Raw genomic sequence first — 13,063 nt, 5'->3', positions numbered from 1 at the left:
ATCCAATCTGAGTGATAGGTTCTGCAGTACCGAAAACTAATTTATGAGTTTTCACTACCAGGACATGTAAATCTTAAAAACAAATGTTCAACTTTTAAAATACAATGTACCCAGCCTTGTGGGTTGTTCCGGCCCTACCTTAGGGTGGCTTATATGTTTTAAAAAGGATGGTTTAGGCCTGGCAAAACGATTATTTTGCAGGTCGAATTGGCAGTTTTAAAACTGAGACTGGAGGTCTGAGACATGTTTAAAAGGGCTACATAAGAGGGAAGCACAATTGGTGCTGCAGGCACACCAGTAGCATACAATGTGCAAACCCGGGTACATGTAGTACCATATATTAGGGAGGTATAATTAAATTAAATATGCCAATCAGGAGTAAGTCAATTGTACCATATTTTAGAGAGAGAACACAAGCACTTTAGCACTGGTTAGCAGTATTAAGGTGCACAGACTCCTAATGCCAACAAAAAGGAAATTCAGAAAACAGGATTGGTGAAGACAAAAAGTTAGGGGAAGACCCTGCAGAGAGGGCCAAGTCCAACAGATTACTTTACTCTGCACACTGATTCTATTTGTTGTAGTCTAGATCCATTTGGAAAGCAAGCATTTTACAAGAGGGCAATCAGGTTTCACAAATTATTTTCCAGTGCTCATTGTTCGGTTGGGAACGGCTACCATTATGGCAGGGTGTTGCCCATCTTCCTTCTTCTTGCCCTCCATTCCCCCTGAGGTGACAAGCAAGAACTTTAGGATATGAACGCCTTTCAGGCTCATCTAGCCTCATTTTTATTTTTTCTGGTGTTCAGATGGGATTCACAATCTTAAATCGTCTTCATTTTGCAGAATTGCATGACCATAATCAACTTCTTAACAAACATGCATTTGCAATGCAATCGGTCTCGCCTTTGGGACCTTATATGTATTTAGCTATGCAGCACATTAGACTGGTTGTTGAAGCATCAGCTGTTCTTTAACATCGATGAAAAGTAAGCACCAACCTGCGTGACACGCTAGGTATGGGAACACATGTAGAGAAATATTGCCTTTCAGCAGGAAATGGTATAGTCCAAAGCTCTGTTTTTAACATAAAATCAGGGCCTTCGGTGGTCATACCACTGAAAATACAAGATTTGAAAAAAAATATTATTGTCTACGGGTCCTCATGGAAGACAATTTCTATGGACTGGAATCTAGAGAATGCTAAAGTGATTCTGGTATTTTACTTATCTCTGCTGGTCATTTTCTATCAAAGATAAATAGAGGCAGTTGCCAGAAAAACTTTAAAAAAGAAAGTCCCTCATCAGAAAGCAATTATGGTACCATACTGACCTCTACTGGTTGTTTTCTATAAAGAGAGTTAAATAGAGGCAGTTGAACAGAAGAACAAGTTCCTAAGCGGAAGCAGACAAGTCCTAGGGCTGATCTCCAGAGCCCACAAAGTACATAAAAGTATATACTAAAGTATATACAAGAGGTCTTGAATACTTGACCTAAAAAGGAAAAGCAATATTAATAGGTAGTTAAAAAGTACAGCTGTTTTTAGATTTGAAAAAAAAAAGCAAAATAAAGCAAAAGAGATGTCCATTGAAAAAATGCTGAATTAAAAATCGCAAAGTAAGGAAAGCCAGTGTAACTAGAAAACAATACTTCCTTACAAATTCAAGTGATTACAAAACACTCTCCTATTGTAGTACATAAGGTGTGACTAAAACGTTCACGAAATGTATAGCAGGTAGTAAGGTTTTACTAATTACCACAGCAATAGTTCGCAGAGATCTTTGTTCTGACAACAGTGTGCACATATGTATTTGAGTCTGTAGAGAAACCCATGCTAAGGTAAAAATAGCTGATTTTGAATCCAGTCTCCCTTTATCTATCCGTTTTGCCAAGCTCATTTTTTCCATGTTCAAAAGAGGGGATTGAGGTGAAAGAGGGTCATGTATAACTAGAGATATGCATTTATAAAGACTAAGGCTCAGATATGTAAGTTGATGTAAGAGCATTTTCCTTTAAAATTGAAAAATTGAGAATCTCTCCAGGAAGAACCCCTTTAGAGAATTTCAAATTAACAATTGTGGGTGTAAAATTCATGTTTGCTCCTCATCATCAGCACGTTTATTTTTACTTATAATAGAATGCTTTTTGAGGTGGGAATACTCCTTTCATGACATAAATGTGGACCTGTGACAGGTCCTAGTTGATGTGACATGCCCTTATAATATATCATCAATGGTCAAAGTATTAACTACAGCGAGAAGATCTTTTAGATAAGGACTCACTTGTTCGAGTTGTTTGGATGCTGCTAGAACTTGAGACTGCAAGCGACCGTTTTCTTTGGTCAAATGTGCACAGTCTTCTGCCATTTTATTTCGTAGATATTTATCCTCACTGGCGGACAGTTCCTTCTCCATTAGCTGCTGCCTCAGTTTCTCTGCTTCTCTGCTAAACAACATAAACCAGAAGTTCTGCTTGAGAAATTACAAAGATTTTGTGCAGTCATAGAAGCCTTTTTCAGGAGATCAGACAATTAGAGAAACAATTTACAAGCTTAACACAAATGATTTGTAAATGAATGTATAGATGTGCTCACACTTTCCCTTTTCAGTGAATGAAGAAATACACTGGAGATGTGTGGTCTGTTTTTAAATATAGACACTATTAATAAAAGCAATTGAATTGAGTGAACCAATACACCGAATAGCACATCTTTCTACAAATTCTGTTTATAGATTAAAGAATTAGTGCATTTTCTAATCCATAAATATTGATTATTAAATACCTGAACAAGTCAATAATCATAAGACTAATTGAAGATTATTAAAGAAATGACAGTATCACATGGTCTTTTAATGTACATGTGTTTTCTTCCAATTCCTTTACAAATGCTGAGTTATCTCATGCATCTGGGTTTTGTTTAATATTTAAGATATTTAATCATATTTTATTAAACTGGTACAAACTCTTTAGGAAGTAGCCTGTTCTCGTGATGGGACTTATACAGTGTTTAACTTGAGCCAGTGGTTGCTGGTGGGGGCCACTGGCACTTTCTTTTGGGGACTGGCACTTATTTTTACCGCATCAGATAATATTTGCTGAATGGAAGAGAGGGAAAAGCACATAGATCAGAAAGACGCAGGAAGAGGAGGAAGGCAAAACTGTAATAAAAGGAGAAAGCAGGAACCTGCAAGACTGGGATAGAGGGAGTTTCTGGTAGTGGATTGAAGAAGCATGAGGTGGATTTAAGACTTCCAGCCTTGGTATTGGATGTGCTGATGTTTAATTACACCAGCCGTGGGCTTCTGAGCAGAGCTTTGGACACCGCACTTTTTCTTTTACAAATTAGCCACTGTACTATACAATTTCTTACCAAAGTAGTACAAGATAACCTAAATGTAGATATCTTTTGTTTATCTTAAGACAAGGAATTGTGTTTGTTATTGTTTCTTTCAGCCTTTAGTCCCTAAACTGCACACAATTTAGAAATGTCATGGAGGATTAAATGATTTAATCAAAGAACCCTTTGATTAGCAGTTATACTTCAAATCAGTAAGCCAATAATACCAAGAAGGTATGCTAAGGGGGACCTACCGAAGTTCCTGTCCAATTTGCTCCTGCGTAGAGAGGCTGCTTGTCAGGAGATTCTCTTCCAGCTGGTGGAGTGATGTCTGCAGTCTCAGTAATTCTGTGCGGTTTTCTGCAAGCTTGGCTTCTACACTTTGATGCTGCTGGACCTGGTGGTGAAGCTAAACAGAAATGATAGTTGTATGAAAATGCATAGGGTTACAAGTCAGACTTAAAGGTATTTTTGGTACATGTAGATCTCTAAGAACGATATTCATATCAGGTGGTGCAATTAAAAAAATTGTGCTATTCTGGATAAAAGTGCGTTGCTCATGCACTACATGAGGAATGTGTTACATCAGGGAAGGAGTAATATAAATCCAAGGGAAATTACAAGAACTCTGATGTGGAATTGATGCAAACAAGTGTGCATGGTACAAACATTTGCACTAGTGCAAAACATCTTATCAAACCCCAAAATACTAAGGGACATATTTAAGAAGGAGTTGCCCTGCACTTGCATCACAAAAGGTGACGCAAGGCAGTGCAATTCCTTAATTCAGATTTACAAAGCCATACAGGGGGTGCTTTGCACCTCCTTGCATGGCTTAGTAAAGACATGTAATGGAATGCAGCTGCTTGCACCGGGTTACGTTACATTTCAAACTGATAGGTGTTCTATGGGTGGGGCATAGGCGTTACCATGCATTCCACCAATGGACTTGAAGTAATTGCAGATTTACAAACGTTTGCACACCTAGAATTGTTTCAAAACGGGTATGTCTCACATATGAATTTCTAACACTACAACAATCAGACTGGATCTTGTGTTGCATGAAGGAGGGAGACCACCAGCATGTAGAGAATACCAAAAAATGGTGTCATTTATGGGTCAAAATGATTAATATGCATGTTCTAAAGCATGAGTGTACCATTCAAGAGTTGCACGTAAATGTTGTTATTAAAAAATGTTTGCATGCTATAGAACATGAAGTGACAATTTATTTTTAAGTACAGCATAGCATGTTGTTATATTTCATATCGGTACCCTGACATAGGTTTAGAGAACATCGTACACTTTCCCTACATCATCTCCCCGTCATTTCATATGAACGAGCCTTATAAGGACATAACTCCAAATAAGGACAGACTGCCTTGTATGGACATAACGCCTTATAAGGACTGTAGCCTTTTATGTACTAAACCTTTTACCTAGTTCCATGCCGAGGGTGGGTTTTTCCCAATCGATATTGCTAAGACGTCATACTTAGCACATATGAATAATTTATGAGTACACTCTCCAGAGGGTCATACTTCACCTCTCCTATCTACGCACAAAGGTTTAATCCCCAACGTCATCCTCATACTAAACAATGGGTAACACACGTACATAGACTGTATAAATACAGCACCTCTTGCTATCGGTAAGCAGGAGGGAAACAAGACTTCAAGGCCGACACACTGACCAGAGACGCTGGGGCTCCGGCATGCCATTGCTCCAGCTGACAGTGGTCTAACGATCCCTTGCGGGGTGTCCAACTCAAGTCCAGGAAAGGAGGCTCTTAGGCTTATTAGCTCTTTAGCACCTACTCACATGCTAGGTACACTCAGGTACATCTAGACAGGCATCTTAGGAGTACGCACTTCATTTTATAAATGCATTTTATATTCATGTATTGGTTCATGATTATTGAAAAATGGTAGAGCTGTACTATTCCTTTCTATTCACTGTACTGCTGATACTATATCTCTGCTACTGTGTTACAGTAATAGCAGCACACTTATGTTACATGAGAAGAACAACGGTACAATAAATTCTTATTGTAAACACGCTCAACTGTTTCTTCTGTGTATCTCTCTGAGAGCAAAACAAGCAAGCATGAGTGACTGGGTGAAAAGTAGTATATTGTTTCCACGAGTCTGAGGTTATAATGTTCTGAAAGTTGTACAAACTAATCTCTCTGATAACAGGAGATTCGAGTAGCACTGCGAGCTAGCTAATGCATACCATAGCCTAACATATGCGGTGGGGGTGTACCGACTCAGTTTGCCACCAAGCCCACAGTATATGTTATCCATGAACAGCGTAGGTCCTGCATGACAGGGTACTATTAGGACTATACTACATGGCGCCCAAAGTGGTCTAACGGCACACAACGTGTCAAACATGGTTTACCCAATGTGGTATATACATGGCGCACTTACTCAACAGTAGAATCTGAGTAGCACAGTCGTGCTTATTCTCAGAAACTGTACTTACAAAACCCAGAGACGTCTGGAGTGAGTGGGAAAAGCTCCAACACAGCTGAGTAGGCGAGATATCCTATTTATTGGCTGTTGGTTAATCAAGCTTGAAAGGAAATGTTCCCAAAAATTGTGCATAAAACCTTTGCATAAAAACTGTTACATATCTTCCTTAAAACAGTCATTAAGTGTTCTAAACACAATGGTTGAACAAAGGGGAGATTTAAACGATCTAGCCCAGGGACTTAACCAGTCTGGTGTGGTAGGTGCAGATGCAATACAAATTGCACCCAGAGTAAAACAAACTCTGACAGTTAAACTTGTCAAACATGGTTTAACTCCAAGAGGAGGTGTAGTAATATTTGTGATAGAGGCACACGAAGATTTCAAAACATAGGTATTCTACTCATGGGTTATATTCCCAGCAGCCGATGCTGTAACAAAAACTTTTCATTATTACATACGTGATGACATTCAAGTGGTCTAAACTCCTTTTGAGGAGCCTGAGATTCTGCTTACTTTCCAGGAACATATTTTCTGGTTTAATGGCGCCCTACCCCACATAAGAACACGAGCAAGGCTTGGTCCTTTAGGGATTCCAGGAGCAACATGGCCGATATTTGCGACCTATGCACCACATCCAGACTTTGACACAATGCCACAGGATGAACTGCTTGTTCAACACAAGGAGTTGATAAAACTCTACAGAAACATGACACACTTCATCTTAAGGACTCTAGCGGTCCAACCAACAGTAATTACACCAAATCCAACTCCTACGCAGAGCTCAGGTACTACAATTACTCCACAAACATTACACGCGGTAATGGGCAAAGTGCCCACAAAACGTGAACAAATTCCTTTCTGGGTAGCTCAGAAAATAACCCAGTTAGAAGCAGTATTCCCAAATACAACACCATTTGAAAAACACAGGATGTTAACAATCTATTTGCAAATGGGGATTACACCACAGTTAGAGGATTGCACCTCTTGGGTTACATTCTTTGCTGCCATATATACCAGAACTCATGGTATTCCTTCATTAGCAGTAGTACCAGATGTATTAAGCCAAATACAAAATGACTATGGAACAGAACCTGCCCTAAACTTAGAGATGAAGTTGTTAAACAACTATGACCAGGTATCAGCCATAATACTAGCTAACATTAAAGGGGAAGCAGCATCAGTGGTAATCTGCCAACACCTAAGGGAAGTCGGCCCGTTAATTCAGGTGGCTGAACTACCCAAAATAATTGAAACTGCATATGCAGAATTAGGCAGAGATAGTTTGGGGGAAAAAGCTTTAAAACCTCAACTACAGGGCAGTCCTGAGAAGGACAATTTTAAACGAGCACCTACTTCTTCTAAAAAGAAGTGGGATAGTAAAAAAGAAAACTCAAAAGACAAGAGATCTCAGTCCCGAGGTAGGTCTCCTCAACAGGAGCACTCTGAAAAGAGGTACAACCTCAGGAATAGGGATAATATTAGGAAATGTGACAGGTATCAGTATACTGATACACGTTCCTCTCGCTCCTTTCAGGGATCGAAGAATGGCTCCGAAAGAGAAGGACGGTCAGAAAATAGAGATGAGCACACACAGTCCAGAGACAAGCAGCGCGCTCAAGACTTTACCTCTAAAAAAGAAGATAAACAAAATCTAAAACCTCAATTTAAGAAAAAGAAAGTTGCTGGTCTGAAAATCAGACACGCCCAGAATTCTGAGGAGACAACTTCTGAACGGGGAATGGCCTCTGACGATGCTAGACAGTGCGGCAGAAGTAACAATAGCTCGCCAGAACCTGAAGGAATTTCTGGTGACAGCGGAGTTGAATGATTACATCACTGTGGAAACACCAGACACCAGGGTGAGCGTCCCACATAAGTTACATGAAATAACACTCCGGATGGAGGGGGACAAGCCCAGGAAAGTAAAAGCTCTTTTTTGGAGGAACTTATCATCTGGTTATGACATACTGTTAGCAGAACAAGATTGGCCGCCTGCATTTGTAATGGGGTGCCCCAGGGGAGAAAGTATAATTTTTCCTGCATTTTCCAACTACGTTCCAGTTCACCTTAAACGTACATATGCGCAGGAGTGGGCAGTAGCCCAAGCTCGGGCATTGTACAAAAATCACGCAGGGGTGGGAAGAGAACTCGACTTACCACGTGATTCCGTTAAAAGTTTCACCTAATGCTCAGAGGCAATACCCAATAAAGCTGGAAGCTAAAAAACAGGTCTGGGAGATCTTAGATCAACTTGAATACCGGGGGTCGATGAAAAATGCACCTCACCAATGAACAATCCTTTGTTTCCCGTCTCTAAACCTGACAATACATATCGTCTAGTTTTAGATTATAGACCTTAAACTGATGCACAAAGACATTTGCCGTCCAAAATGCACATAGTACAGCATTAATGAATAACATTGTGCGAAAAAAATAAAAAACCACACTTGATACCTCAAATGGATTTTTCTGCCAAAATATAGCACCTGAAAGCAGGTATCTAACCGCATTCAGTGCATTAGGGTCCTTGCGACAATCCTGTCGACTAGCACAAGGGTATAAAAACAGCCCAGGTGTATTTTCAGCAAGAGTAACAGAGTTACTTAAAAAATTTGATGAAGAATCGTTGTCCTATGTGGATGATATTTATCTGACAGACGACGACTTGGAGAGGCACTTGACCAGGGTAAGCATAATTATTATGGGATTTGCCACAGAGGGGTACAAATTAAACTTTAAAAAATCGAAAATAGCCCACCTCAATGTCCTATTTTTGGGATATTAGTTGTCAAGTGAAGGCAAAAGTCAAGCAGTTAACTTTTTAGAAAAGTGTGCACTGCTCCAGCCTCCAAAATCATAAAAAATGTACAATCAATACTAGGATTCCTAAATTTTGGCAGGACATACATTTTATTTATTTATTTATTTATTTTTTGCGAAAACCTTTATTGTACATAAAAATCAATACAAACATGGGCCTACAACCACCAGGGCCGGCCGCTAATATGTACATGATGAACAACATCAGGGCAGCAACAGGCCCCCTGGGGCCCAGCCGAATTAACGAGTTACTGAGTACACCACAGAGATTATCAGGATACATAGATTTTAGAAATACAAACAAAGAAAAAGAAAATAACACCAAAAAACAAGGCGGAAACCATCGAAAAAGGGGGGCGTCTAACCACATCCGGGGAACTGCACAATACAAACTCCACCCGCAGGTGGACAATGAGGATAAGCAAGAGGGAGGTGGGGGCGACGGGAGAACCACAACCGTCTACAGGTAAAATGTAATAGTCCGGGAACCTCAGGATCAGGGGGACAAGGCAGCATCAGATGTGTCCACGAGGGGGGGCGTGCAGATGTTCCCTCGGTACGCGTTCCACTGACCCCAGATTCTACCCCACGCCCCCGGCTTACCCCGAGACACATACACAGTCTTCTCTCTGCACATGCACCAATCCATGCTCTCCTTCCATACCGACACGGTGGGAGGCCGTCGGGAACCCCAACGCTGTGCGATGTCCCTCTTAGCAATCATGTTCCCAAGGGCCGCCCACCGAGCCTGAGCCGCATTATAGTCATTAGGCTCCCACACGTTCAACAAACATCGGCGAGCCTCGGGCAACAAAGCGACCCCAGTGACGCATTCCATGACAGCATGCACCCGGCGCCAATACTCCGCTACCTCACAGCACTCCCAGAGAACATGGAGAAAAGTGGCGCTGAGCCCACAGCCGCGCCTACAGAGCCCGTCTTCAGAAAAACCCATCAAAACTAAACGAGGGCCCGTCACGTAGACACGGTGGAGAATTTTAAGCTGGACAAGACGGAGACGCGCGGGTATGGCCACTTCCTTAGGGGAGGACAGCGCAGACTGCCAGTCCTCATCGTCCAGTTCCACACCATCCCCGGTCCACGCCTCCCGAAGGCGCACGAGGAGATCCGCCCGCACGTTTATTAGTTTTTTATAGATAAGGGAAATAGTACTGTCGGGCAAGTGACCGTCAAGTATGCGGTCCTCGAGTGGCGAAGACACAGGGACTGCAGTCCCAGCCCCGAAGGCCGAGAGCAAGGCGTGCCGAACCTGGACGTACTGAAAGAACTCCCGCTCACTCAATTCGTATTCACTCTGCAACGCAGCAAAGGATTTAACCGCACCCTTCACCCAAAGGTCACCTACTCTACTGATGCCAATCGTGTCCCAACGCTCGAAGCCCTTCGTCGACCAGAGGCTTCCCAATCTTTCAGACGCAAACAGAGGGGTCGCACCCGTCAAACGCTCATTCCAGCCCATGGCCACATTCGCAGCCCTCCACACGCGCACCGCAATCTTAGTGGGACCGGTTAAGTTCCTCCCAGCCGATCGAGAGTAAAGTGCCCTGTTAAAGTTGCCGCCAGGCAACAAAAATCTATCCATTTCGAAAGCCGGATTCGGACCAAGTGCGTACGTTGCATGGTTAATAGCAGATAGCTGGGAGGCCCAATAGTACCTCCTGATGTCCGGGAGCGCAATGCCCCCGTCATACCAGTGGAGAGTCAGTTTTGCAAGAGCAATACGTGCACGACCATCCCAAACAAGCCTCCTCTGTAAGCTCTCCACCTCCCGGAAGTAGGCCGCCGGAATAATATCAAAGGAGTTCTGAAGTGCGTAAAGGAATCAGGGAAGAGACATTATTTTAAAAAGCGCCGCACGACCGAGGGGAGACAAGGGAAGCTTACACCAACGGGCCACGTCTAACCTCAATCTCCGAAGTGGAGAGAGGAGATTATGCTCGTAGCGGATCGCCGGGTCCAATGAGACGTGCACCCCCAGGTACGTAAAGCCGGAGTGGGACGCCTTAATAGGAAAACGAGAAGGCAAGAGAGGAAAGTCACCGGATATAGCATAGACACAAGATATGGACCAGTTAATAATCAAACCAGAGTTCTTGCCGAAGGAAGTAAGGATGTCAAAGAGCACATTGAGTGACTGACGTGGTGAGGTGAGGTACAAAAGAATGTCATCCGCGTACAACGAAACTCGATCCTCGAAGCCAGGGGCCCACCGGATCCCTCTTATCGACGGTTCCCAACGAAGCCAAGCAGCGAGCGGCTCCAAAGCCAGAGCGAAGAGCAGGGGAGACAACGGACACCCCTGCCTAGTGCCTCTCCCAAGAATGAAGGGCCGGGAAACCCTTCCATTAACGACAACCTGAGCCAACGGAGCAGCGTATAAGAGTTTAACCCAACTAATAAATCCCGCCCCGAGTCCAAACTTTGCCAGGGCGGCCCAAAGATACGGCCATTCTATCGTATCAAAGGCCATCGTGGCGTCCAAGGAAACCAAGATGGCCGGCTCTGAGAGATATTCCGCCCATGCAAGTATGCCATGTAGGCGCCGCAAGTTAAGGGCCGTATTCCGGTGCGGGATAAAACCGGATTGGTCCGGATGCACCAGGTCACAGATAACAGTAAGCAGGCGATTAGCAAGAACCTTGGCAAGGATTTTCGGCTCAGCGTTCAACAGAGAAATAGGCCTGTACGAGGTGCAACGGTCCCGAGGCTTACCGTCCTTGGGAATCACGACTATAGTGGCCAAGCGCTGGTCAGCAGGGAGAGAACCAAGTTCAAGTGACTCTGAAAACATACGACGGAGAAATGGCGCAATTTTATCCGGTTGCAGTTTATAAAGTTCAATAGGGAGTCCGTAGGGGCCCATAGCCTTGCCTGAGCGAAGGGAACGAATCGTGGTAGCAATCTCGTCGACCGACAACGGGGCATCTAACTGCTCACGCTCATCCACCGACAGGCAGGGCAAAGCAATATCCTTCAACAAGTGACGGGAGTCAGCCTCATCCCTATCAGACACCGGGGAGTACACAGCATGGAAGTAATCAGCGAAACACTCCACAATCTCACCAGGGTCAGTCACACTCACTCCCTCCGACGTCTGAAGCACGGGGACCACTCGATTCACTCTCTCCTTCTTATCAAGCCAAACAATCAATTTACCCGCCTTATCCCCAGCATCATACAGTCTACCCTGCTGTTCCCTATACATTGTTCGAGCAGCCTCCGTAACAAGGGATTTATATTCGAATTGCTTCAGGCTGAGAGCGTGGAGCCCGTCCTGAGTGACAGCCGTCTCCAAGGCAGCCTCCAACCCCGATATCTCGGCCTCCAACGCAACCACCTCCCCGTTCTTAGCTTTCTTGGCCTCCACGATCAGGGATAGGGCGTGTCCTCGGAGAACCGTTTTGAAAGCCTCCCACAAGGACACAGAGGACAAGACGGACCCCTCATTCTCAAGAAAATACTGGTCAAGCGACTTAATGAGACCCTTGCGGATCTTGGGGTCACGCAGGTACCAGGGGTTAATGGGGGCGACCCGCCCGGCGGATCGCATCCCAGTATCGAAGAGGAGCCACAATGGGGAATGATCGGAAATGCCCCGGGCCAGGTGCTTAACCTCCCGGACCCGGGTGGTCTGGGCCGCTGGCATAAGAAAGTAATCTAGTCTGGAGAGACTCCCGTGAGCCCCGGAGTGAAATGTGTACTGACTCTGTGTCGGATGTATCAACCTCCAGCAGTCCACTAGGCCAAAAGTGTCCAAGAACCCGCCGAGCCACGCCTGGGCGGCAGAGAGGGCTCTGGGAGGGTAACGATCCAACTCGCCAGAAATCATGGAATTAAAATCCCCACCCACAAGCAAGAGACTATCAGGAAGTTCAAGTAACATACGACCCACATCAGAGAAAGTGGAGGTCTGGAGGCCCGGGGGAACATAGACCGAGACCAATGAAAGAGTCTGACCCTCCCACCGTCCAGTCAAGGACGCATAGCGCCCTCTATCATCAAGAGTAACTTTGTCAATCTCAAGCGGGAGGGAAGATCGCAGTAAGATGCCCACCCCTCTGGATCCAGTGGTGAAGCCAGAATGCGCAACCAATCGGTAGCCACCCCTGTTCATGGCATGACATACATTACCCACCAAGTGCGTCTCTTGAAGGAATACCACATCAGGGGCCAATCGGCGCAAAAATTGCAACACCACCCCACGTTTGATACGGTCCCCCAATCCGTTGACGTTCCAAGACATGAGTTTCAACCCGTCCCCCCCCATCCCAACACAAGAAGCTGGAGTCCCCGGGCACGCAGTCAGACACCTAAAACTGAAAGGAAACAAACACACCGCCTTGAAAAGAAAAAACACACAACCCAACAACCCCTGTCCCCCGCCCACCCCCACACCATTACAACTCCC

General features: G+C 44.3%; 1 protein-coding gene across 2 annotated transcripts in view; it reads right to left on the bottom strand.

Moving 5' to 3' along the window:
- The window catches only part of LOC146831135 (uncharacterized), a 351,402-nt gene that overhangs the window by 110,955 nt on the left and 227,384 nt on the right, over positions 1 to 13,063 (bottom strand). The window contains exons 7-8 of one of the 2 annotated variants that reach the window (XM_085604104.1): positions 3,592 to 3,746; positions 2,283 to 2,445 (exon numbers count right to left, since the gene is read on the bottom strand). In XM_085604104.1, coding sequence (XP_085460230.1) covers positions 2,283 to 2,445; positions 3,592 to 3,746 — 318 coding nt within the window. The remainder of the gene's footprint in view (positions 1 to 2,282; positions 2,446 to 3,591; positions 3,747 to 13,063) is intronic. The other variant, XM_085604105.1, reaches the window with a different exon arrangement.

Source organism: Triturus cristatus, chromosome 5_1, assembly GCF_964204655.1.
Source record: "Triturus cristatus chromosome 5_1, aTriCri1.1, whole genome shotgun sequence".
NCBI lineage: Eukaryota > Metazoa > Chordata > Amphibia > Caudata > Salamandridae > Triturus > Triturus cristatus.
This window is presented reverse-complemented; position numbering and strand designations above follow the sequence as displayed.